General features: G+C 43.6%; 1 protein-coding gene across 3 annotated transcripts in view; it reads left to right on the top strand.

The window, feature by feature from the left end:
• The window catches only part of Cemip2 (cell migration inducing hyaluronidase 2), an 82,884-nt gene that overhangs the window by 28,813 nt on the left and 28,690 nt on the right, over window positions 1-25,381 (top strand). For all 3 annotated transcript variants that reach the window (XR_009057584.1, XM_057778601.1, XM_057778602.1), the window contains exons 7-16: window positions 1,429-1,598; window positions 3,911-4,120; window positions 4,379-4,584; window positions 4,718-4,787; window positions 7,763-7,891; window positions 10,728-10,816; window positions 16,290-16,421; window positions 18,286-18,321; window positions 19,245-19,400; window positions 24,709-24,886. Coding sequence is in view for 2 of the 3 variants with exons in the window: in XM_057778601.1 (XP_057634584.1) it covers window positions 1,429-1,598; window positions 3,911-4,120; window positions 4,379-4,584; window positions 4,718-4,787; window positions 7,763-7,891; window positions 10,728-10,816; window positions 16,290-16,421; window positions 18,286-18,321; window positions 19,245-19,400; window positions 24,709-24,886 (1,376 nt within the window). In the remaining variant the exon portion in view is untranslated. The remainder of the gene's footprint in view (window positions 1-1,428; window positions 1,599-3,910; window positions 4,121-4,378; window positions 4,585-4,717; window positions 4,788-7,762; window positions 7,892-10,727; window positions 10,817-16,289; window positions 16,422-18,285; window positions 18,322-19,244; window positions 19,401-24,708; window positions 24,887-25,381) is intronic.

The following is a 25,381-nucleotide window of genomic DNA, read 5'->3' as shown; positions in this document are numbered from 1 at the left end:
CCTATTTATTTTACTGTCAGATATTAGTAAACCTGACTAACAAGGAATTAATTTTTAATATTAGTCTTTCTTTTTTTTTCTCTCTCTCTCTCTTTCTTTTTTTGATTTTTCAAGACAGGGTTTCTCTGTGTAGACCTGGCTGCCAAAAAGACTAGGACTGTTGCTTTGTAGACCAGGCTGGCCTCCAACTCACAGAGAATCTCCTGCCTCTGATTCTCAAGCACCAGGATTAAAGGTGTGTACTACCACTACCTGGCGTTAATATCAGCCTCTCTTAAGTAAAGAAAGTATTCTTTGAATTCCTACTTGCTTGACTAAAAAAGAAAAGAGATCGTTAGTCATATTTAAAATAGAACCAGATAAGATATTTTGATGAGACTTTCCTCTCCTGCTGTGGTTGTGAATAGTGCAGGTTTTGGAAGAGAGCAGATTACGAGGTGAGCTGTGAGCACAAAGAACAGCTGCCATGTGCCAGGCCTTCATCCCCACTCCTGCCTCTGCTCACTGGTCCTGCCCAAAGGCCCTTGGTCCGTATTTCCCTTCTGGGTTTTAGCACGCTGTTTCCTTCCATTGCCTTCTTATCTCTGTACTTACACCTTTACCATGACGCCACAGAGCAAAAGCTGCAGACACCCTTCAAGAAGTACGTGTTTGTTTTTGAGTAAAGAACGTTGAAGTATAAAACTTTGTGCTTTAGAAAAAAGAGTAAGTAGAAGTTAAGTAGAATTCTTAGTTTAGAGTTGGCATTTTTTCCCCTCTGTTTTATTCAGTTTTTCCCTTTTTTGATAACATCAGGCACACAGAAATAAAAAGGAAACGCCCTGGTTACAGTGATACTATCCATCATTACTTTCTGGGGAAAGTCCCACTCTCCTTCCTGAGTTTAATAGAAAAACATCAGAGAGGGAAACTAAACTTCTTTGAAATTGCTTATCAACTTCTGGGAAAGGTAGCTATTTCAAAGACAGTAAGCAGGAGAAAAAAAGGGGGGGGGGCTGGCTAGTGTGCAGATGCTGGCTCACAGTGTGAGATGGAAACACAGTGTGACATCCCATAACAAGAGCTGCAAACGCCTTTATTCCTCAGATTCCCTGGCATTTGGTTCTTCCTATGGTCATCAGGTGGCTAGACGTAGGGAGAAGGTGTTAGGTCAGTCCCATGCCTTTAGTGCTAACCATGGCAGGACTGAGCTAGAGATGGTGAAGCAAGCTCTCTGGCCCTGCCTGGGGCTGAGGGCAGCAGCAGGAGTTCCGGTTTTGGGTGAGCAGTGGATCGACAGTCTGTAAGATCCCTGCCTCTGGGAGTCTGTCATCCTGAGGTGTTGGATAATATGTTGAGATTGTCAGATGAGGGAGAATGCTTTTCTGGATGGCTTCTCATCTTCTTTTCTTTGTTCTGACATTATCCTTCCTTCCTCTGTATCACCAGAGACCCCGCAGTTCCTGCATGTCGGTGAGATCATAGACGGGATAGACATGAGAGCTGAGGTTGGAGTTCTCACTCGTAACGTTGTGATCCAAGGAGAAATGGAGGCCTCCTGCTATGCCGAGAATCAGTGCCAGTTCTTCGATTATGACACCTTTGGAGGACATGTGATGGTGGGCCAAAGGATTTGATGGCTTCTGTGATGCCTAGTAGCTAAGTACTGAGACATGTTTAAGTTGTCAAGGAACTTTTGAGTGGTGGAATTAGGTAGGGTGTGTATATATGTGTTGTGTGGGTGTTATTCATATATATGGATATTGAAAAGACATTATAATTTTTTTTATTATTTTATTTTATTTTTTGGTTTTTCAAGACAGGGTTTTTCTGTAGCTTTGGAGCCTGTCCTGGAACTAGCTCTTGTAGACCAGGCTGGCCTCAAACTCACAGAGATCTGCCTGCCTCTGCCTCCTGAGTGCTGGGATTAAAGGCATGTACCACCACCGCTCCGCTGTAATTCTTTTTTAAATATTAGAAAATGTTTAAAAACAAAACCAAATGAAACTAAAAGAGAGCAAGGTGTGGTTGCATATACCTGTAATCCTAGAACTTGAGAAGCTGAACCAGGAACATCAAGGAGTTCAAGGCTAGTTTTGGCTAATGTACTGGGCTGTGTAAGACCCTGACTTAAACACACACACACAAAGAACTTTGTGCCTTTAGGTAGCCTGGGCTGTAGTTCATCCATTAAGAATTATTCTGTGAAGAATTGTTAACTTTAGACATCATGAACAACACAGTCTCACAGAGATCACCATGATGACCTTGGTATCCATGTCTGCAATTTCTCAGAATCTCCTGGCTTCTGAAAAAGCTGATATTACCAAGGGGTTGACAGTACTAATATACACAATCAAACTCTGGTTCCATAAAAATTATTGTGTGCAGATTTTTATTCTGGAGAAAAACAAGCAGTTACCTTATGGCAGACAGTATTCTGTGTGGCCAGTTTTGGGGTCTGAGCCACATCTGGCTACAAGTGTCTGAGCTGTCTTTCTGGGTTGGGTGGCCTTTGATTATTAGCTCTGCTTCTGAATCTCTGGCTTCAGAAATGCTGGTGCAGCGTTACTGCTTTATTTTCAATGATGTGGTTGAGAAACCCAGGGCTTGAAGATATTGAGAGTACTCCAGCTTCACATCACAGGGGAGATTTCCCTACAGGGGAAAGAGAGCGTTTCCAACTAAACACTGGTAAGGAGTTAGAAATAAGTAGCTATGCAGTAGATAAGAAGCTGTGGTGGAGGATAGAGAGATGAAAGGGAATAAGACTCTGAATGACCCACATAGACAGCCTCTGATCTGATTTATTAATTACCTTGGCGTCAAGATGAAAAGCAGTGTACACTTAGTGGTCACCGTATAGCACAGTTAGAATTTTGATCTTTTTCTCGTCTGCGGTTATGGGGGCGAAGTGAGTGCATCTTCAGGTTCTGACCTCTTTAGTTCAGCCGTGGCTTTATCATGTGTGGCCTTCCTGACACTGTTGAGTCTTAGGTGCATTTGAACAAAATGCGCAGGTAGGTGCAGTGGTGCGCACCTGTCCTCCCAGGGCTTGCTAGGCTGAGGTAGGGTTCCTCTAAAGGTGATGATGAGGCCAGCCTGAACTATATACTGAGTACCAGCCAGGCCAGCCAGGGCTACATAGCAATGCCTGAGGAATAAAACAAACCCGGCTCCACCCTACAACTCCCTATCCTACCCTGTCCCACCCCCACCCCAAGAAAGCAGTGCGTGATTTTCCTTGTTTCATTTTTCCTTATTTCTGATAGAAGTCAGTCCCATGGCTCTTTGAAACATGAGTCTGCACAAAGAAGCATTGACTATTGCTTTCCCGTTTCACAGTACTGGGAATCCGACTGGGGGCCTCCCACAATGCAATTGAACACTACGACTGAGCTACGTCGCTAGCCCCTAAGGTGCTCAGTTATTAAGTGAGGCTCTGGTAAAACACCAAAGGAAAACGAATGTGCTCATTTTATTTTATTGGTGTATGTATGCTTGTGTGGGGGTGCGGGTACGTGTGTGTGTGTGTGTGTGTGTGTATGTGGAGGCCAGAAATCATTCTTGAGGGTTGTTCCTTAGGAGTTATCCACTTTGATTTTGAGACGGTCTTATTGGGACCTAGGACTCACCAATTAGACTGGCAGTCAACAAGCCCCCTGAAACTGCCTTCATCTGCCTCCCCAGTACCGGAATCATGGACATTTATCTCCCTTCCTTGTCTCTTTACCTGGGTCTGGAGATTGGACTCAAGCCCTTACAGTTGCATAGCAGACATTCTACCAACTGATCCATCTCCCCAACCCTCAAAATGTTGTAAGATATTTCCTCCGTAGACATCTTCTGTTTACATACTATATATGCATGCTTATTCCTTCTTTCCTGTCCTGAAAGGATTCCACTTGATTGGGAATATTTTGCCTTGTAGATAGAGAAGAATTTTACTTCAGTCCATCTTTCTTATGTGGAAATGAAACACATGGGCCAGCAGCACCTGGGGCGCTATCCTGTCCATTTTCACCTGTGTGGAGACGTAGACGCTAAAGGAGGGTACAGACATCCAGCGTCTGTGGATGGCCTGTCTATTCACCACAGCTTTTCAAGGTGCATCACTGTGCATGGGACCAATGGCTTGCTAGTAAGTAGCCTCGCATGGTGCTGACATGGAACTGTTATTGAAATGTTAGCTCTCCTTATTCTCACGACGCCTCCATTTTGTACAAGTAAGCTTTTGAACACAGGCTGTGCTTCAGCCTGCTCTTACTGAAGAATCTGTCTTTCCATCTGTAGAAGCCTAGTCTTTTCTTAAATGACCTCAATTGTCTTATATGATCACTTTCTGCGGAAGCCCCAAGCAGTCTGTGTCCAGTGACTTTATGCACCTACATTTCTGCAGATCAAAGATACTGTTGGATTCGACGCACTAGGTCATTGCTTCTTTTTGGAAGATGGTGTGGAACAGAGAAACATTTTGTTCCATAACCTGGGGCTTCTTACCAAGCCAGGAACTCTCCTCCCCACGGACAGGAACAGTTCCATGTGCACCATCATGCGTGACGGGGTGTTTGGAAACTACGTGCCTGTGCCTACCACAGACTGTATGTGAGTAATTACTGGACAGGGAGTTGGGTGGTGGTCAAGCCCTTTGACTTTTGGGGGAACTGTTGCTGGGGAGATTTTAAGGGGTAGGGTTTTGGTGAAGAATGTTTCCATCACCTTTGACAATGCCTTGCAGGGCCGTTTCAACTTTCTGGATTGCCCACCCCAACAATCATCTGATCAATAACGCAGCTGCAGGCTCACAGGTAAATGACACTGTTTTGGCTGTCTTCATGCTTTGACTGCGCTGGCTTCCGTGAGAGTGATGTTTATGGTGAAAGCGTGATACGGTCTTCTGGTGCTGCTTGTCTAGAGAGTGAGCTGACTGAGATGATTCTCGTTTCTCTAAATCCTTGCCAGTTAGGAGCTTCTGTCTAGACAGAAGACCAATGGAAGAACACAGGTGAGCTGGTCTAGGAGGGTGCCACCTCCAGGAGGGATTCACAGTGTGCTCTATGTGGTCTTTCTGGTTTCTCGTGTTTTCGTCTTTGGTGGACAAACAACATATCACTTCTAACTCTGGTGCTCATGAAAAAGGGAAGCCTTCCCATGTTCTTATTGGAATGAGACAGTGTGTAGACTACTCTGTCATTCTTGTCAAAGAACACATCTTTTTGGTGAGTGCAAGGGCTAGTTTCTTTTAGAGACATCGTGATAAAGCAGCTAAAGCCTCAGCTACTATTTGTTCAAGACACACAGATAGGTTTATATACACACAGGAAAACAATTTCTATGAGAAAAAAAACCCGTTGTTTTTAAATGATAGAGATTGTCCCATTGGTAAACACAGGCTAATTTATCCTTACAGTTGAGTGTAGTTCAAAATTAATTTATACAAATGAATTTTTAACGAAATTATCAAGACTGTAACTGGACTGAAAGTTAGGGTATAGGTCTGTGAACATTTGGCAACATGTAAATATCCGTATGTATGCATCATAGTTGTTCAACATGTTAAAAGGGTTGGGAATGTGTAAAATCATTTCTGAGGTGTCTGTAAAGAGGGGAGCTAACGGGAGTGTTTCCTTGAGCAAACAGAATACAGGCGTCACTGTGGAACCACTGAACCTGCATCTGTGATGTTCTGAAAGCACGAAATGTAACCTGAAAGACTCTGACATTTGAAAACTGCCTTTTGACAGTCGATGATCTCTTATTTCCATTCCTTCGTTCTTTGTCCAGTACCTGAGGAGCTCGTGTGGGTTTGTGCCCAGCATTTCTTACTGGAAAGTTAGGACCGAGAGGCAAGCCTGCAGCCCTGCCTGCTTTAAGTCAGCAGCCAGAACGCTGCTTCCTTTTAGCTTTGCCAGAAGCTGGGACCTCAGAGGAGAGCCGTTGAAAATAGCCCACAAAAGCCTGGGGCAAGTCTGTGAGACGCCCTCCTGATCTTGAGCGAGAATAACGAATGTGTCTCATGCATGTTCTTCTGGTCATTCTGGAATTTTCTCTCTTCTCTTTAGGAAAACTGCTTCAGTAAAGACAACATTTGTCAGGGCTTTCTTCTCGCAGAGTAGGCGAAGCCATTTCATTGTACCTTACCATTGCCTTTTACAAAGCTGTCACCACCTCTTTAGACACGACAGTGCCTAACAGCAAACCGCTGCTGTGTGCCTCTACATCCCCCACCCCAAACCCATGGCATCTTGGGAGGGCTGCCTTTGCCCTCTGCTTGCAGGGGTATGGTCTCAAGCCTTTTCTCCAGCCCCCTTAAGTTTTCTTCTGCTGTCTGAATTGCATCCAAAATGTTGCGGTGGCCAACGGTTCTTTCAGGATAGTTTGTTTTATTAAGACCCATTTGTAAACTTTGATCATGGAAAAATGTTGACATTGCAGTCAGTTGGGTGTGTAGGTGTGTATACTTTCCACACTCTGTGTTTCCTCTGTGTCCCTGAAGGACTTTAGTACACCTATCAGGATACTGCGTGTGCCATATCTTTGTTACCTTTTCTTCCCCGTTAGATTGTGAATTACTCGACAATAGTCTTATTACACATAACCACGTAGTGAGCACTAAATAAACACATGCTGAATTTGAACCAATATCCTTTTATACTGTATAAGTTTTAAAATGCTGCTTTATCAACATTCCATAGTGTGAATTTATCCTTCACTTTTGGCTAGTTATTAATTCAGTTATAAAATGTAAAAAATGGGAATGAAGTTAATAAGAACTTTTATTTCTGTTTTCATGTCTCACTTTTAAACTGTTAGGGCCAGTAGTCCTTCAGTAAAACAGACAGGGTCCACACTGAGAGACAGCACCCTGATTCATACATGTGGTGTTTTCTCCCCCACGTTGGCACAAACTTGCCCGAGAACAGGAAGGGCATTGGAGTTGTTTGAAAGAAACTAGTGAGCTCTGTCTGCCAGCAGACAGTTGTTTAATAGGCATGACTCATCTATTGATCAGGTTTGGAGGTAAACATGGAAAACCACATTGCTTAAAGGCTGTGCTGTCCCGGTCATACAGAAGGCAAGCAGGGCCCTCCAACTGCATAACATTTTAGACTTACAACGATGGGAAAGCTGGATTTGGGTATTTGCCAGCTATGTCTTTTGTCCAGTCGTGTAAGCAAAATTGTATTTGCTTTGAAAAATAAACAGATATAACTGCTTGGGAATGCTATATAATGTGGGCAACCTTTCTGCACTCAATTCTGAATTTAAACAATGGGAAACATTTGTTACAGAGGGGCTTTTGAGGGTGTTTCACATGGTGACTTCATAAAAATCGAGGCTTTATATTCATGAAAGGACGGTGTTGTATATTTTCTCTCGTTCAGAATCTAAATGTAATACAAATATGTGTATATACGACATGAAAGGAGGGAACGGCAAGGGGTCAGGAAGAAGGTGTCTGTTATGGAATGAGGGGAAGGGGGACAAGGAAGGGAAGCACGGAGGAAAGATAAATACCACACATTTTCTTCCTAGAAAGAACCTGGATTGTGTGTGTGTCTGTCGTCTGTCTGTCTGTCTGTCTGTGTATATAATATCCAAGCAGAGGGAACTGTTTGTGGGGGAAAACAGAAGCTTGGAGGAGGGCCAGAGGCGGATGGGATGAATATGAGCAAGGCATAGTGATCATGCATGTGAAAACATCATAACAAAACCTGTTATTTTATACATTTTACAAACTTTAAAAACTGTGTTTTTAATGACCTTGCCCTTTCATTTGTAGGATGCTGGAATATGGTATTTATTCCACAAAGAACCCACTGGGGAATCCACTGGGCTGCAGCTCCTGGAGAAACCGGAACTCACTCCACTGGGAATATTTTATAATAACAGGGTGCACTCAAATTTTAAGGTAGGCTCTGGCTTTTGACGTGTGTCTGAAGCACAGGGCAGATCCACCACTGCTGTCGGGCTCTCCTCTTGCTGCCGTGACAGAGTGGCACAGACAGAGTCATTTCTGATGAGCAGATGTTCGCTTGGCTCAGGGTTCTGATGCCTGGGACTCCTAATGTAGGCCAGCATCTGGTAAGGACTAGTCCAGTCGCATCATCCCAGGACACTGCATACACTTGCATATACGATCTGTATAAATCTGTCATAGAGTCACTGATCAGTCCTCTTCTCTCTTGTCCCTTGCTGTCTGCCTGCCCACCCTCCCGTCTGCCCGCCGCCCATCTGCCCACCCACTCATCTGCCTGCCCGCCTTCCTTCTCCCTCCCTCACCTTCTTATCCTCAGTGTGAAGTTTCTGGGATCATACATGTTAGGGATACATGTCTGGGGCTTAGGACTCCTGCTTCTCTTCCCTGCTTCTCTCCACAGTGTTCATTGAATATCTTCTAGCCAGTATTACTACCGAGTATGTGGATGGTGAGATACCGTTTAAGAACATTGCACTTAATTTAAATCACCTACAGGTGATTTCATTCAGAAACCCCAGTTTCTTCTGTGTTTATCACTCACCCCTCCCTTCCATCCTGATGAACACCCTTGAATATTTTTTTGCTGGTAGGTCACTTTTTACTGCACGTGTAATCATTAGATCTTCTGCTGTGATATGACTCGTATCAGAACACAATTAACATTTCCATGTGGGACCCTCAGAGGATCCTTTAAATCCTATCTCAGTGTTGGGGTTGGAGAGATGGTTTAGTAGATAAGATGCTTGTTGTGCAGCATGTGGACCTGAGTTAGGACCCGAGCACCTGTGCAAAGAGCTGGGTGTGGCTGTGCGCTTGTAAGCCCTGAGCTGCTGCAAGCAGGACAAGAGAGTGGCTGGGGCTTGCTGGCTACCAGCCCAGTCCCAGGTTCAGCAAGAGATCCTGTCTCAAAAGAATAAAGTGAGGAGTGATAGACAGGACAGCTGATGCTCGTCTCTGACCTTCCTACTTGTGCACACAGGTTCACTCCCCCACCACCCCACACCCACGTGCACATACAATACTCAGACACCCGCATTAGGAGAGGCTTTGGATCACTTGAAGAACCGAGAGAAGAAACAAACTGCTGTGATTGTCATGAGATGGGTAGCTGACTAAGGCTAATATTTGGAAAGTAGCATTTCAAAGGGGCGAATCTTTAATTTTTAAAGATGACATTTGTGATATGAAAATGATCTCTAATTCTTAGTGTCATATGATGTGACAGTATGTACTTATTTTTAATTTTTAAAAATGACATTTGTGATATGAAAATGATCTCTAATTCTTAGTGTCATATGATGTGACAGTATGTACTTATTAATTATAAGAGTATTAAATCTGAGCATATAATTAGGTTTTAATTTGTTAAACTTGGAAATGATTATGCAGAAGATTTCATAACTAAAGGAAATTGAATTGGAGTCCTAAGGAGAAAACCGCCGTGTTGGGATTACTCACCACGAGTGTGCACTCTGACCAGCCCCTATGGCTCTGCTTGTTGAGGCTTCCTGAACCTTTCCCTGGGTCCAGGTCAGCCATGTCCATTTGCTGCTTACTGGGTTCCACTGCAGTGTTTTATGGACATGTTAGAAACACATTCAAAATGGAAATCCTTTCTTTTATGCTTACCCTATTTCTTTGTGTCTATTTCAGTGCATTAAACAACTAGTTGATTCCATGTTTGACCTAATTAAAAAAAAATAGCTAAACTTCCCTTCTTGGCCCCAGATTTTCATCAATTACCCTGTGCCGTCACTCTCCCCTTGCCACAAACCCGGGTCATTTCATTTTCCTCCTGAATGACTGACAGTGTCTCTCGTTCATGTCTGGTCTCTTCCCTTCTGCCCCCATTAACCCATCTTTAGTTGCAGTATTTTTTTGTTTGTTTGTTTGTTTGTAGTGTTACTTTTGATGCTTTTTGTAAGATCCCTGTTGTCTTACATATTCAGCATACCATTTTTTAAAATTATATTTATGATACAAAACTATCTCTAATTAATTCTCGGTGTCATATGCATGACAACACATACTTATGTCATTAGTTCTAAGAGAATTAGATCTGCGGGTGTGTGTGTGTGTGTGTGTGTGTGTGCATGGCCTGACATGTTGTTATCTTTTCTCTCCCCTCCCATGGTTCTGTTTGTCTGTCCTGTCGTGTTTGTCTGTCCTATCGAGGACTTGTCCTCTGATACTCCATGCTACCTCTTCTCTCTAGACTTTCTTTGTACAGACTCTTCTGTGAGTATTTTTCTCTGGGACCTTAAGCTGCTTCATGTTTACCGCCTGCCCATTCTGTTGCTTAGTCAGTCCCTCCCCATCTTGAGGATTTCAGCATCATGTAGGAGACACATCTGGAGTTTTCTCCCTACCCTGAGGAAGCTTCATCTTGGTGCCTTTTTGCCACCAATGCCTCCTGTTTCCCAGCCCTCGTGCTTATAGCCTTGGGCACAGCTGTTTCTTTAATTGCATGCCCCTGACTGTTTATATATCAGTAACAGCAGGGAATATATTTTACTTGTTAATTAACATGTATGCCATTAAATGTGCAATAAATAAGTGTCTGTTGAAACAGCAAATGACTAAGCTAACAATATCCAGGAAAACTGTTGCTTTTCACAGTACCTTTGCTTTGTGGGTCACTGCACCCCCGCCCCCCATTTCCAGTTTTAGGTGAAAGGATAAGCTGAAAACTATTTCCACACCTTGTCATGCGTGTGAATGTACCTTAGGCTCTATATTTATTTTAGCCCATCGTTGTGTATTTCAGGCTGGCTTATTTGTTGACAAAGGTGTCAAAACAACCAACTCCAGTGCCTCGGACCCAAGGGAATACCTCTGTTTGGATAACAGTGCAAGGTAGGACTGCCTTTTCAGTTTACACCCAGACTTGTCTTCTCGGTCAGAACATTCAGATTCAAGTACGTGGTGTTCTTTCTGATGCAGCCCACGTAGAGGACGTTCTGAAAGTTCCTGTAAGAGTTTTGGGAAATCTCTCTGTTGTCTCAGTCCTGAGCGTGGGCTTTTATCTTAACAAAATGCCAGGGAAATTGATTCCTTTCTCCTTTATCACAGTGGAAATGGATGTTAGAGGGAATTATAGGAGGAAATCCAAACAGAAGACAGGTTAACAAGGTTTCTCATTGGGAACAAATCTGAGTCACTGAAAAACAAGTCAGTCCCCCAAAACCTAAACATCTAGACTTCATGGACAGTGGTCAAATGGGACATTGCATTGGATTTATTTCAAGGGAATGGTCCCAGATGTGGTGATTGAGCTGGCTCTGGTGTTTGCTGGTAGACTCAGGTTCCCCTCCTGGCAGGCCGTGGTATTCTCTCGTGTAACCACATAATGTGTTTGGGATGTGGGTTGGTGTTGTAGCAGGCTCGCTCATGTGCTGCGTCCCAGCCAAAGTAAACAAAACGTCTCGGGTGGAAGTAAGGTGTGCTGCATAATGTGGCAACCTGAAGTCATAGTCAGTGGAGACCATGAGCATACTCTTTTTACACATAGATTTCAAGTTTATTGACCAAATTATGAGGTGGAATGGGTGATAGATTGCAAAGACTTGCTAGACATGTGGAAGAAAATGACTGGCTCGGTTGTTAAAGGAATAAAAGCAGGAACACACGGGAGGTTGATGAGTCTGACTTAATGTGCAAGATAGGGTTCTTGCCATCTATTACTAAGATGTGAGTCAGGAGAAACTGGGGAAAGTGCACTTGGTGACTCACCTATCAGGATTTCTCAAGGTCAAGTTAAAGCTGAAACCTTGGAGACCAGTGACCAGGGAAACCTCTAAGAAGGCCAAGGTGGAGGAGCACCATGTAAATAAAATACAAGGCACTATGCGCCTTGCTGGATGACCAATCCAAAGTAGGAATAAAAGGAGCAAATAGATGAGAATAAAATTATGAACCAAAAATATCGGCTGTCCTTGTTTGCTCTCTGCTGCTGTGATAGAAACAGCACAACCAAGGTGGGCGATGGTGGCGCACGCCTTTAATCCCAGCACTTCGGAGGCAGAGGCAGGCGATTCTCCCTGAGTTTGAGGCCAGCCTGGTCTACAGAATGAGTTCCAGGACACCTAGGGCTATACAGAGAAACCCCGTCTTGAAAAATAAAAAACAAGAATAAAGTCCACCATGACCAAAAGCAACTTGGGGAAGGGAGGGCATATTTCTGGTTCCAGGTTACGGTCCACATTGAGGGCAGCAGTGGCAGGAACTCAAGGTGGGCTCTTGGTGCAGAGCCCCCGAGGAATGCTGTGGCTTACTGCTTCTCTCAGCTCGCCTTCTTATACAGCCTTTTACAGACCCAGGCCCACCACAATTGTAATTACCATTTTGCAATCAGGAAAATGCCCCCACAGACAGCCCAACAGGCCAGTCTGATGTAGGAAGTTCTTCAGTTGAGGTTACTTCTTCCCAGGTGACTACTTTATATCAGGTTAAACAGTAAAATCTAATCAGCGTATTGGCAATGCCAAAAGAATGATGAAGTTGCTATGGAAATATGGAAAGTTCCCCCTGCTTTTATTTTTCTTCCTGTGTGTGCTTGAGACAGTCTCATTATGGAATTCCTTCTGGTCTAGAACTCACAGGGTCCTGTCTAAGTGTATGTATGTATAGGCAGGAACCACCAAACCTGGCCACACCTGCTTTTTTTTAAAAGTCTTTTATAATTGATAGTTTTAGTGAGGTGTGCTTTGCCAAGTTGGTGCCATCAGAAACATTGTCGAACAATTGGCTCCTTTCCCCACCTTGAAAGAGTTTATTCGGGACTGCAGGGAGGAGGCTCAGCTGGCTCAGTACTCGCTTCACAAGTGCGAGATGTCAGTTCAATCTCCAGTACCCACGGAGAAGTCAGGCACTGTGGGAGGCAGAGATAACAGGAGCCCTGGGGAATTGCTGAACAGACAGTCTAGCTGAATCATCAGGCACCAGGTCCGCTGAGAGACCCTGTCTCAAAAACTAATGCGAAGAGCGAGAGAGGAAGCCAGCAGACAGGAACATCTGGCCTCCACATGTGTTTGTTCCTCACCCTTTCGCGCGTGTGTGCAGAGGCACATGATATCCTGTGAACGTGTTTGATTATATGTATGCACACGAATGGTGGAGTCAATGGATTTAAGACGCTGTTGGCATCGTAACTAGGTTACCCGGTATGGCTTCAGAAGGTGTTTCCTGTATGGCCAAGGGCATACTAGGAAGATGGCAGTCCTTCCTCTGCACTCCACTAGTTCTCAAACCTGCTTCAAATGTGTGCCCATTGGTGAGGATTAGACTCCATTGGGAGGTTGACCTGGAAAGAACTAATTACAGAAGAATGACAAGATGCTTGGCAGCCGTGTCTGTGTTGAGTTTTGTGTAAACTGCTGTGTAGACTGTGCCCACATGTGTTCGTGCAACCCAGACATGAGTAAAGATGACAAAGCACAAATGAGTAATAAATCAGGCAGTGAATTCAATGCCACGATCGTAGGATCCAGCAGATACATTCAGTCTTCCTTAGAGGGGAAGCTGATTATCAGATGAGTCTTTCTCCATGGCTGCAAGATGGGAAATAATGGGAATCCGAAGATGGGGACTCCCATGAGAACTTCATTTGAAATTGGGGAATTTCATAAAGAACTTTTCAAAAGGGGCAGGGTGAGACATTATAGCCAGTTACTGCATCATAACTAATTAGTACATTTAAATCAGGGGAAGTGATTATATTAGTTATTTTTGTCATTGTTTTAACCAAATATTTTACAGGAAGCAACTCAAGGTGGGAAGAGTCCATGCTTGTTCACAGTTTAAGGGACATCATGGCGGGGAAGGAAAGGCGTAGTGGCAGTAGTGTGAGGCAGCTGATCAAGTCATTGAGGGGAGAGAGAGAGGAACGCTGGTGGCCAGCTTACTGTTTCCACTTAGTTCCGTCCAGGACCCCAACCCATGAAACCACATTTAGGGTGGTTTGTCCTATTTCCATTAACCCAGTCTAGAAAATTCATCACAGTCATGGCTAGAGTTGTGTTTCTATAATGACTGTAAATCCCATCAAGTTGTGATCGGGATTAACAGTCAAGGAATTGGAGAGTTTGCTTAGCAGTTGGTGTGCTTGCTGCTCTTAAGAGGACAGACAGGCGTTTCAGTCACAATACCAATGCTGGGCAGCTCACAACCACCTGTTACTCCAGCTCCAGGGGACCCAACTCTCTCTTCTGGCTTCTGTGGGCACCTGCATTCTTGTGTTCATACATACACAGAGACACAGAAATACACATACACATGCATAAAATTAAATCTTTAAAAAAATTAACCGTCATGATGATGAAAAAAGGGCTGATTAACTATTTTCTTTTTTAAATTAAAATTTTATTTGTTTATATTCTCTGTACCACCTTTGTGCACCAAAGGAGGGTCTCAGATTCCCTGGGGCTGGAGTTACAGACATTGTGAACTGCCATGTGGTGGCTGGGAATTGAACCCAGGTCCTCTGGGAAGAGCATACAGTGCTCTTAACTGCTAAACTATCACTCCAGCCCCTCACTGTGTTTTCTAAATACCAGATGAAAATGCTGAAATCAGGGGCATCACTTTGGTGCAAATGATCAGCGACTGGCCTGTATGGTGGAGTCAGGAAAGATGATGAGGCTGTTACAGGGGACCACGTGCTGCGCTATGGTACCTGGATGTCTTCATTTAGCACACTGCATCCTTCCCTTCCTGTTCTTCTAGCTGCTGGACTTCCTTTAACAACTTTAGGCAAAGCTTTTCAGCAGATCGTCCAATGTCAGGAAAGTTTTATTGGCCCAGCGTTGAGGCCCTTTACCTTATCAGTCTGAGCTAGTTAGGGCACCAGCTGTGGGTGTCATCTTCATCATCCCTGATGCTCCTGTTCCATGCTTCACCACCAGTGTCTCTCAGAAGTACATAAGAGACCTCTGTGTGGTCTTACAATCAATCCATTAACCAAATGGCATCCTGTGATATGCTGGGAGGGGAGGGAAATTGGGGGTGGGAGTAAAGTGGGGATCTGATCACATGGCTTCCTGGTTTCCAGCTTTCACTGGCTTCCCATTGCTATTGAGTAAAAGGCACGTGCGTGCCTCTCTGTTCCACCCTTTCCCGCCTCACTCCTTCCCAGTGACCTGCCTGCTGTAGAGTACAGTGGTTGGTGGAGAATGTGGAGCTCACAGGCCTGAGGCACCTGTGCTGGGTTCTCTTTCCACAAAGATGCGTCTCTCATTGCCATGTTCCAGCACCTACTGTGGGCCCACAGATGCAGTAGCAGCTTCATGCAAAGGCTCCTCCTTCCTGTGTGACTGAAAAACTCAGTGCAATGAATTGATTTTTGAAACTCAATTAAAAACTTTTTTTTTTTTTAATTCTTTCTCCTATCTTTGTAATGTGGTAGGCATATGGAATTGAATGTGATCAGTTTTTGACTTTCTCTTTAAGGTCTGTGTAAAAGTTGTTGAGTGAAGGAAATGGGAAATGCAGTCTTTCTAATAAAAAATTCAGTTAGTCTTTTAGGTTTAGGCATTTCCAAGCCTAAATTTCCAAGCCTACTGAATCTACAAATTTAGATTTGTCTCTCTAGCTAAAAACATCCAAACAGCATACAATTTAATAATAATTCATGTAGATTTATGTTGTAGTTTATGATTAGTTTTTGTAGTCAGCATGTGTTGGTAACACGTGATTTAAATTTTTATGAAGAAAAAAAAATTTTTATGAAGATACACTGAAATGCCTGGTCTGCATATGGCTGCTTTTCTCTGTGCATGTGTTTACAGAAGCCTTAAGAATACAGAAAAGCATTTTTTTTCTGGAAACTTAAATGTAATTGTATTTGAACTTTAAATAATTAAGTTGTATCTTAGCTTTTTTTTTTGATTTGTTTATTTTGATCCAAACTATATCCTGCCTCTTGACCCAGAGTGTGAGTATAATAGACAGTTCTGATTTTCCTCCCGACCTGTGTCGTGTATATACATAGTTCTGATTTTTCTCCTGACCTGTAGCGTGAATATACATAGACAGTTCTGATTTTCCTCCTGACCCTTGGTGTGTGTATACATAGACAGTTCTGATTTTCCTCCTGATCCGTAGCGTGTATATACATAGTTCTGATTTTTCTCCTGACCCATAGCGTGTATATACATAGACAGTTCTGATTTTCCTCCTGACCCTTAGTGTGTGTATACACAGACAGTTCTGATTTTCCTCCTGACCCTTAGTGTGTGTATACACAGACAGTTCTGATTTCCTCCTGACCCGTAGTGTGTGTATCCATAGACAGTTATGATTTCCTTGGCTCACTTCACTTTTTCGCCTGTAGGTTCCGGCCTCATCAGGATGCAGACCCTGAAAAGCCGCGAGTTGCTGCTGTCATTGACAGGCTAATTGCTTTTAAAAACAACGATAATGGTGCCTGGGTCAGAGGAGGAGACATCATTGTCCAGAACTCAGCGTGAGTGTGATATGTAGGGGTAACATCTGGTGACACTGCTGACTACTTTTAAGATTTTTATTTTTATGTTTTGAAGACAGGGCGGGGGTGGGGGAGGTGGTATTCAAGGCTGGCCTTGAACTCACTGCGTGGCTGTGACCCTGATCTCCATCTTCCTTCCAAGTACCGTTAGAAGTGAGTGCCACCACAGCCCATTGGATGTTTTTTATTTTTAAACTGAGTAGAATGAAGGTGTTTCTGAGATATATAATATATAATATTATATTATTAATATTATTAGTGCACAGGATTGTCAGGGACCAGCCTCGACAAAAATACCTCTCACCAGGGTAAGGGCATTGGAATTTAGAAATATTAGTAAAAAATACAAAGACGCAAAAATAATAAGACAGAAAAACATAATATTGGGAGGGAGTTCTAATAAATACTGAAAATCACCCATATTTAATTTCCAATTGCTTAAAATACCTCTGACTCCAAAAGGTAGGAGTAAGACAAAAAACTACATTAACAGGATACAGGGAAATGAATAGACCAGTTGAAGGTCACGGGCAACATCAATAGCTAAACATTTCTGTTGCTAGAACAAAACAAATCATGCTTTAGATCAGAACATTCCGAGGCAAACCACTCCCTGGGTTGGAATCCAATGTTGTCTCCTTAAAGGAACTGGAACCTTAGATCCTTAGACTTTTGTCTAAGTAGAAACATCTACTTCTCTATTCCTGAAATACAAGGTCTGGTATTAGCACACACCTGCTGACAATAACCTTGAGAGAGCAGAACTCTCTGCTCTAAATCTAGGTAGGACCTTTGAGGTAGAAACACGACAGCCTTGAAGGAATAGAGGTGAGTTCTACTCTCTGACCTTTGTTCAGCTGGAAATAGGCTCACATTTTTGGGCTTCCACACAGAATGAACGTGGAGAGTGGCTACTATAGCTCACAGACTGCAGATGTCTAGACTCCTGTCATTCTGGAACTTTTGTGGCACTGGACTTGTCTGGTGGCCTGAGAAGGCTTCAGTGGGTAAACCAGAAACCTGGGATTTAGCTTTATATAGCAAACACTATTTATGTTGAAGAGCTAAATAAAAATTTTGAAATTCTCTGGGGTTTTTAATTTTTATTTTATTTGTATTGTTGTTCTTGGAAACTCTTTAAAGTTTGTCTGATCTTCTTGCCATCCACTGAAGATGAAAGTCTTCTAAGTCCAGTTGAATACGCCTGCTCTTCCACGTCTTACTGGAGGCAGGAAGCACCTCACTTGTTTTCGTTCATTGTTTGTTTTTTTTGTTGTTGTTGTTTTTTCCACTTGCATGATTTTGAGAGAGGCCCGGTGCATAGTGAATTAAGTCTTAATGTTAACAGTCTAGACCGTTAGTTTCTTGTCTTTTTCCACCATCTCTGACTGTTTTCACTCCCAAATTTAATACTATATTAAATCTGTAGGGATGGCTTTGGTCTTAGATTGAAAACATTTGAGGCAAATAGCACGATATAATTCTTTCTAAAAAATAATGATTAAAAACAGATGTCTTAACTGATACCTTTATATGATGTTTATTATGTTTCAAACACTATTCAAATACTTGAAATGAGTTAGTGTTTAATTTTCTCACGAATCCTATAAGAAAGAATTTATTTTAAACTATAGAGGGAGGGGGTTGAGAACCCAATTGGCAGAGTCGGGATTTGAACCTGACACCTTGCTTTGGAATCAAACTGTGGTGACTGGGAGGTTGAACTTCCGTGTGGTTGGAGAGTGAGCATCAGGACTCTGGGGTTCATGGTCGCTCACTGAGGGATTACCTCTTCTGTGTTTTCTGATGACTTAGGTGTACTGTCATCTGTTTCCTTTTACAGATTTGCAGATAATGGAAAGGGGTTGACCTTTGCCAGGTTTGTAATGCTTTAAAACATTTGATTATTTTAAAGTTATAAGGTAAAATCAACCTAAGTGTTTTTGTTTGTATGTTTTGGGATGGGGGTAGGAAGTTTTCTTTATAATTTATTAGTACTGAAAAAAAAGAATAAAAAAAATCACTCTCTTCTTGGTACCACTAGAGGGCCAAAAAACCATATTTTTTTTTTTAAAAATAGAATAATTGCATTTATGCCAAAGTTGTAGGTCAATTTTGCTGAAATTTCACAGAAGGGTAGGGTAGTTGTTAACTGTACTTGCAAGAAAACTCTCGATCTTCAGGCTAAAAGTCTTTAAAAATAGAGGATGAAAAAGGAAGATAAACAGGGTGAAGATGAAAAATAATAACTTTCCTCTTAGAACCTGCTTTAATGTAGAAATGAGCTTTGAGAACTAAACTTTCTGTGTGTGTGTGTGTGTGTGTGCGCGCGCGCGCGCGCGCGCGCGCGCGCGCATGCGTGTATATGTGTATGTGTGTACATGGGTCTCTGTGTGGGCTTTTGGTTTTCCATGGTGCTGGGGATCACAGTGGTCCATGCTGGTGATGCACAGTGTGTGTGTGTGTGTGTGTGTGTGTGTATACATGGGTCTCTGTGTGGGCTTTTGTTTTTCCACGGTGCTGGGGATCACACCGGTCCACGCCACTGATGTACTCTGCAGCTGCTCTGCACCTCTAGCCTAAAATTCCATGTGTTTATATATAATTTTCAACTAACTCACTAATTGATGAAAGGAATCTTTATAGTATAAAGATGATTTCTGAGGGTTTCTGATGCACATTAGAGAAAGACATTAGGTTAAGTTTTTATGCTTTAGCTTTTTAAATGTTAGCCTGCCTTTTTTGGGGGGGCAGCTTAAAGTTCCCCAAGAATGTCTCTAAGCACTGCCCTCATTTCACCAGTGATGGGAGCTTCCCAAGTGATGAAGGTTCGAGCCAGGAGGTGTCGGAATCCCTCTTTGTCGGAGAGAGTAAGAATTACGGATTTCAAGGTGGCCAAAACAAGTACATGGGTACAGGAGGAATAGATCAGAAGCCTCGGACGCTACCCAGGAACAGGTGAGTTGAACTTTGGCAGTGGAGAATGAAGCAGTGGAGACAGAGCCTATTCCTGCATCAAGCCTGGGTAGATTGCCTTATTATGGCTCTTTTCCTGTCTTGTTAGCAGTACTCACTATTACCATTGTTATGTTGTCTATTGTCTTCATGGGATTTTAGAGCATTAATAATTATCCATGTCATAGGTTTTCTTAGCAGTTTTATGAAGGAGCTGTTCTTGTTTCTTATCCCTTACATAAGACCTTATATAAGTGGATTTTTTTTTTCCCTTGATGTTTTCTTCTTCTTGAGACATAGAAGTTGCCAAACCATAAACTATGACATTAGGTCAGTTTCCCTGCAATTCATGATGCTGGTTTTTCAGAAATAGCCACTGGAAAAGGGAAATTACATCTGAAAAAAGCCCTAGAAAATGAAACTCAGTAGATGCCAAAGCCAACTCAGAACCCAGCTGAGGCAGTGTAATTAAGTGTGTCTGAGATGGTGAGGGATGGGGGCAGGATGGGTTGGGTTTTCTGTCAACACAATCAGAGTCCTTTTTTCTTTCTTGTGAACTTTTTTTTTTTTTTTTTTTTTTTTTGATTTTTCGAGATAGGGTTTCTCCATAGCTTTTTTTTTTTTTTAATTGAAAAAAAATTTTCTGCCTCCTCCCCGCCTCCCATTTCCCTCCCCCTCCTCCTGCCCCTCTCCCCCTCCCCCCACTCCTCTTCTCCTCCCTCTCCAGTCCCAGGAGCAGTCAGGGTTCCCTGCCCTGTGGAAAGTCCAAGGTCCTCCCCCCTCCATCCAGATCTAGGAAGGTGAACATCCAAACTGTCTAGGCTCCCACAAAGCCAGAACCTGAAGTAGGATCAAAACCCCGTGCCATTGTCCTTGGCCTCTCGTCAGCTCTCATTGTCCGCCATGTTCAGAGAGTCCAGTTTTATCCCATGCTTTTTCAGTCACAGTCCAGCTGGCCTTGGTGAGCTCCCAATAGATCGGCCCCACTGTCTCAGTGGGTGGGTGCACCCCTCATGGTCCTGACTTCGTTGTACATGTTCTCCCTCCTTCTGCTCCTCATTAGGACCTTGGGAGCTCAGTTCTCCGTAGCTTTTGGTTCCTGTCCCGGAACTAGCTCTTGTAGACCAGGCTGGCCTCGAACTCACAGAGATCCGCCTGCCTCTGCCTCCCGACTGCTGGGATTAAAGGCGTGCGCCACCACCGCCCGGCTTCTTGTGAACTTTTTGAAATTGAAAATAAAGCCTTCTCTCATATAAAACACCCTAACAATTTTCCCTCCCGCCAGCTCCCCCATACCTCCTGTGTCCCCCAGATCCATTCCCCCTGATTCTTCTTCAGAAAAGAGCAGGTTTCCAAAAGACAACAGCTAGACAGGACTAAATAAGATACAATAAGTCAATAAGGCGAAAGCCCTCCTATCGAGGCTGGACTAGGGAACCAATAAGAGGAAAAGAGTCAGAGACACACCCGCTGCCACTGTTAGGGGTCTCCCAAGAGCACCAAGCCAGCAGCCGTAACCACACGCAGAGGACCCACTGGAGACCCATGCAGTCCCCACGTGTGAGCCCTGTGAGCTCTGTTTAGTTGATTCAGTGGGTCGTGTCTCCTGGTGTCCTCCATCCCCTCTGACTCCCACAGTCTTTCCTTCTCCTCTTCTACGGGGTTCCCCGATCTCTCGGGGGAGAGACCTGATGGAGACCTTCAGTTTAAACTCTTCTTTGTCTGGCTGTGGGTCTCTGTACGTGCTCCCATCTGCTGCCAGAGGAAGACTCTGATGAGAACTAGGCAAGGCACCAATGAATATACCAGGATATCATTAGGAATCATTTCATCGTTTTTTTTTTTTCTCCATTTGTGTTTAGTTCCACCCTAGGTCTCTGGGCTACCCAGTCTCCAGTTTCTGACCATCCGGGCAGTATAGATAGAGCATCAACTCCCTCTCGTTGACTGGGCCTCCAGTTAAAGCAGACATTGTTGGCCACCGCCACGCGTTCTGCCTCAGTGTTGCCCCAGCTGTCTTGCCTGCAGGACAGATTGTAGGTGATGGATTTTGTGGCTGATTTGGTGTCTAGGTTTCTCTTTCTGTAGTCTACAGGGCCTCTTCTTGTGCCAAAGAGACTAGAAGGTAGGGGAAGGCTCCAAGTCCTCACCAGCTCAACCTCTTTCTGTTCAATGAAGTCGACCTTGGCAATGGACCCCTCTGTCAGTTTGCGCAGGGCAGTGTTCTGTTCTAGCGTCAGCCTGGGTTGTTTCAGGATCTCCACGGGACTTCCTTTGTCAACAACTTAATGGAATAGAACCCAGTCCTACCACTAGAAGCTTTGTCTGGCTATGAAAGACGGCAAGATCAGACTCCATATTCTCCATTACTAGGAGTCCTCACTGGGGTCACCCTGATAGATTCCCGGAAGTTTCCACTGCACTAGGTTTCCACGCCACCTCCCAAAGTCTCCCCAGTTCCAGCTGTCTCTCATCACAGTCTCTCCCTCCATCCCCCACCCTCTCATCTCTCCCATTCTGGTCCTTACCTGACCCAATCACCCTCAGAATCTATTCTATTTTCCTTTCCCAGGGAGATCCATGTTCCTCCTATAGCTTTCCTCTTTGGGTCTAACCTCCTGCCTAACCTCTCTGGGTCTGTGGATTGTAGATTGGTTATCATTTACTTAACAGCTAATATCCACGAGTACATATCATGTTTGTCTTTCTGGGTCTGGGTTACCTCACTCAGAATGATTTATTTTTCTAGTTACATTCATTTGCCTGCAAATTTCATGATGTCATTTTCTTTTTAGTCCTCTGAGTTACACAAACTTCATTGTGTAAATGTACTGCATTTTCTTTATCCACTCTTTGGTTGAAGGACATCTAGGTTGTTTCCAGTTTCTGTCTATTATGAATGAAGTCACACCAAACATAGTTGAACAAGTGTCCTTGTGGTAGAATGGAGTGTCCTTTGGGTATATGGCCAAGAGGGGCATAACTGAGTCTTGAGTTAGAGCGATTCCCAATTTTCTGTGAAACTACCATATTGACAATGAGAATTCTTCAAGCAACAGTTAGCACTAGAACATCCTTCAAAGCTTGTTAGCCCAGTACCTGGGTCTGAGGCTCACTTTGGAGCTGTCTACATTATTTTTGTGGGAAAACTGGGTAGAGGAAAAATTTCAGTCGTGTTCTCAAGACCCCACTTCCACGCTGATGCATGGTGTATCAAGAATCAGCCCATTTTGGGAATGTTCTCTCTGGGTGTGGTTTAGGATGAGGCAGGGAAGTTGGACAGACAGACTGTAGGTTTCCTGGTAGGTCATGCTGGATCCTGTCTGGGCTCTTGTCCTTGTGAAGAAGTGAGTGTGCCACTCTGTAGCAATCCTGTTGTATCGTGAATACTCCTAGTAAAAGAACTTTCTGTTTTGTATGTTGTGGTGATGAAGGCTGAACTCAAGGATTCATATTTTTGAGGAAAGTGCTCTCTGTTCCTCAATGTATCCCCAGCCATACTTCAAGAATCTTCAGTAGCTAGTATTTATCAAGTGCTTGCCAGGGCCTGTTTTAACTAGCTCACCTTCATTTAACCCTCACGAGACACAAGCGGATGTGTACTGCATCTTCCTGCTTTATAGACCCTTGCTAAGTAGTGGAGGTGGGATTTGAACCCATTGAACTTGACTTCATTTCTGTGTGCATGGTTGTTCTGTAATTCCCTCTAACTGTACGTTTTATAGAGGCACAGGTTGTTGGTGGTATGCGCTGTAGTGTGATGGTGACCAACTTATTTCTGTCTTTGTTTTACTCTGACATCTAGTTTTATTTCAAAATACTTTTTGTATCTTTGCTAAGAAGAGCAAAGAAACAACAAAAACTTGCTCCTGGATTAGTGAATTCAGGTCTTATTTGACTGTGTTTGTAGTCTTGTCTATGAGGGTAAGTCATGTTGATTTATGTGCCCAGAGTCTATGCAGGAACTATAGTTTTATTCGGACCGTTGGATTCTTTGCTACTCTAAACATGATTGTTGCCAAACTCTGCCAAGGTCCAGCCAGCTGCTGTAGAAATCGCCTGCAGTATTGTTAGTAAAGACTTTAATAGGTGAAGAAATCCAAAGAATTCAGAATATTATGCTTTAAATAAGACTACTTTATTATAATAAAATCACCAATTAAAGCATTAGCTTTATATATTCATTCTGGTTAGGGATTATAAAGAGGAAGAGGGATACATGGAAAATGTTAATCTAGCTAGTCCTCCAGGCCTGAGGGCTTAGATTTCACATTCTCACCTGCTTTGTGTGTGTATGCATGTTTTAGTAATTAAATTTTTCATTTATTTCACACACCAACCACAGTTTCCCCTCCCTCTTCTCCTGTTCCTCCATTCCCTGTCTTCCGTCTACCTGCCCCCATCCTCTTCGTCTCTGTTCAGAGAGGGCCAGGCCTTCCATGGGCATCAACAAAGCCTGGCACATCAAGTCGAGCAGGACCAAGCTCCTCTCCTGTATCAAGTCTGGGTGAGGGTGAGGCAACCCAGAATGAGGAATAGGTTCCCAAAAGCCAGCTCAAGTGCCAGGGACAGGCCTTGATCCCACTGCTAGGAGCCTCACAAACAGACCAAGCTACCCACTGTCACAGCATGCAGAGGGCCTAGGTCAGTCCCATCCAGGCTCCCTAACTGTCGGTCCAAAGTCCGTGAGCTCCCACGAGCTCAGGTCAGCTGTCTTTGCCTCACCTGTTGATATATCTTGCTTTTTTTTTTTTTTTAAAAAAAAAAAAACATTGTTCTGTGGCTTCACAGAAGGCTTTCTCTGCTCATATAGATTTGTCTGTGTGACCAGATGAAGCATCCTCCCCTTCCTTCCATCTTCCTCTGCTCTCTTTCTTTTCCCTTCTTCTCATTTTTTGCATGATACCCAGGACCTTGGACATGTTAGGTAATCACTCTACAACTACATCAGTCTAAGCTACATCCCCAGCCCTAAACCAAGCATCACCTCTAAGTTGATTTGGGGAAGTTCTTTAGAGAGACCTCTGTTGCACCTCAAACAGCATGTCTCTCCCCACCCAGTCTATTTTATTATCACGTCTTACTTGTCGCCATAGCACCAATTATCTGCAGTTATTTTTATTTTTATTTCATTACTTTTGGTCTCTCCGAGGATATTGTATTTTTTGCTCCATTAGGACTGTGTCTTGCTTATCACTGTGTCTTGGAATTTTTATTTGGTATTTACAGGATACTTATCAGTCTTCATAAAACATAAATGCTGTGAAGGGGATTGGCCTACGTTTATTAAATATATCTTATATTTTACTAGGACATTCCCAATTCGAGGTTTTCAGATTTATGATGGGCCCATTCATCTCACAAAGAGCACGTTCAAGAAGTACATGCCAACTCCAGACAGGTACAGCAGTGCCATCGGCTTCCTCATGAAGAATTCCTGGCAGACAACACCCAGGAATAATGTTTCCCTTGTGAAGTTTGGTCCACAGGTGAGTGCGTTCTCATAACTCTATCACAGGAACTGAAATGGGGGAAGGGAAGAACACATACCCACAGACAAGGTCCAGACCGGGTCGGGGAGGGGAAGACCACATACCCACAGACAAGGTCCAGACCGGGTCAGGGAGGGGAAGACCACATACCCACAGACAAGGTCCAGACAGGTGGGGGAGGGGAAGAACATGTACCCACAGACAAGGTCCAAACATAGGACATGTCCTGAGTCTAAATGACAGGAAGAAGTGTGTATCTAGTTACAACTGCTAATTTATACACTCGATCCCATTAAGTTTGGGGTGGGAACGGAAGTCTGGTGTGACCTGGGCTGTTTTTGACAGTAGGTTACATCTTCAACAGGATAATGACTTAGAGTGATGACATGGGAGGATTGCCCGCTTTCATAGGAAAGATGGCATGCGATTGTGGAGCACTGAGCAGTAAACTGGACAGTGGACCGTCTCCACTGAGAGATTTGGGTCCTGCCT

This window comes from Chionomys nivalis, chromosome 8 (assembly GCF_950005125.1).
Source record: "Chionomys nivalis chromosome 8, mChiNiv1.1, whole genome shotgun sequence".
In the NCBI taxonomy this organism is placed as follows: domain Eukaryota; kingdom Metazoa; phylum Chordata; class Mammalia; order Rodentia; family Cricetidae; genus Chionomys; species Chionomys nivalis.
This window is presented reverse-complemented; position numbering and strand designations above follow the sequence as displayed.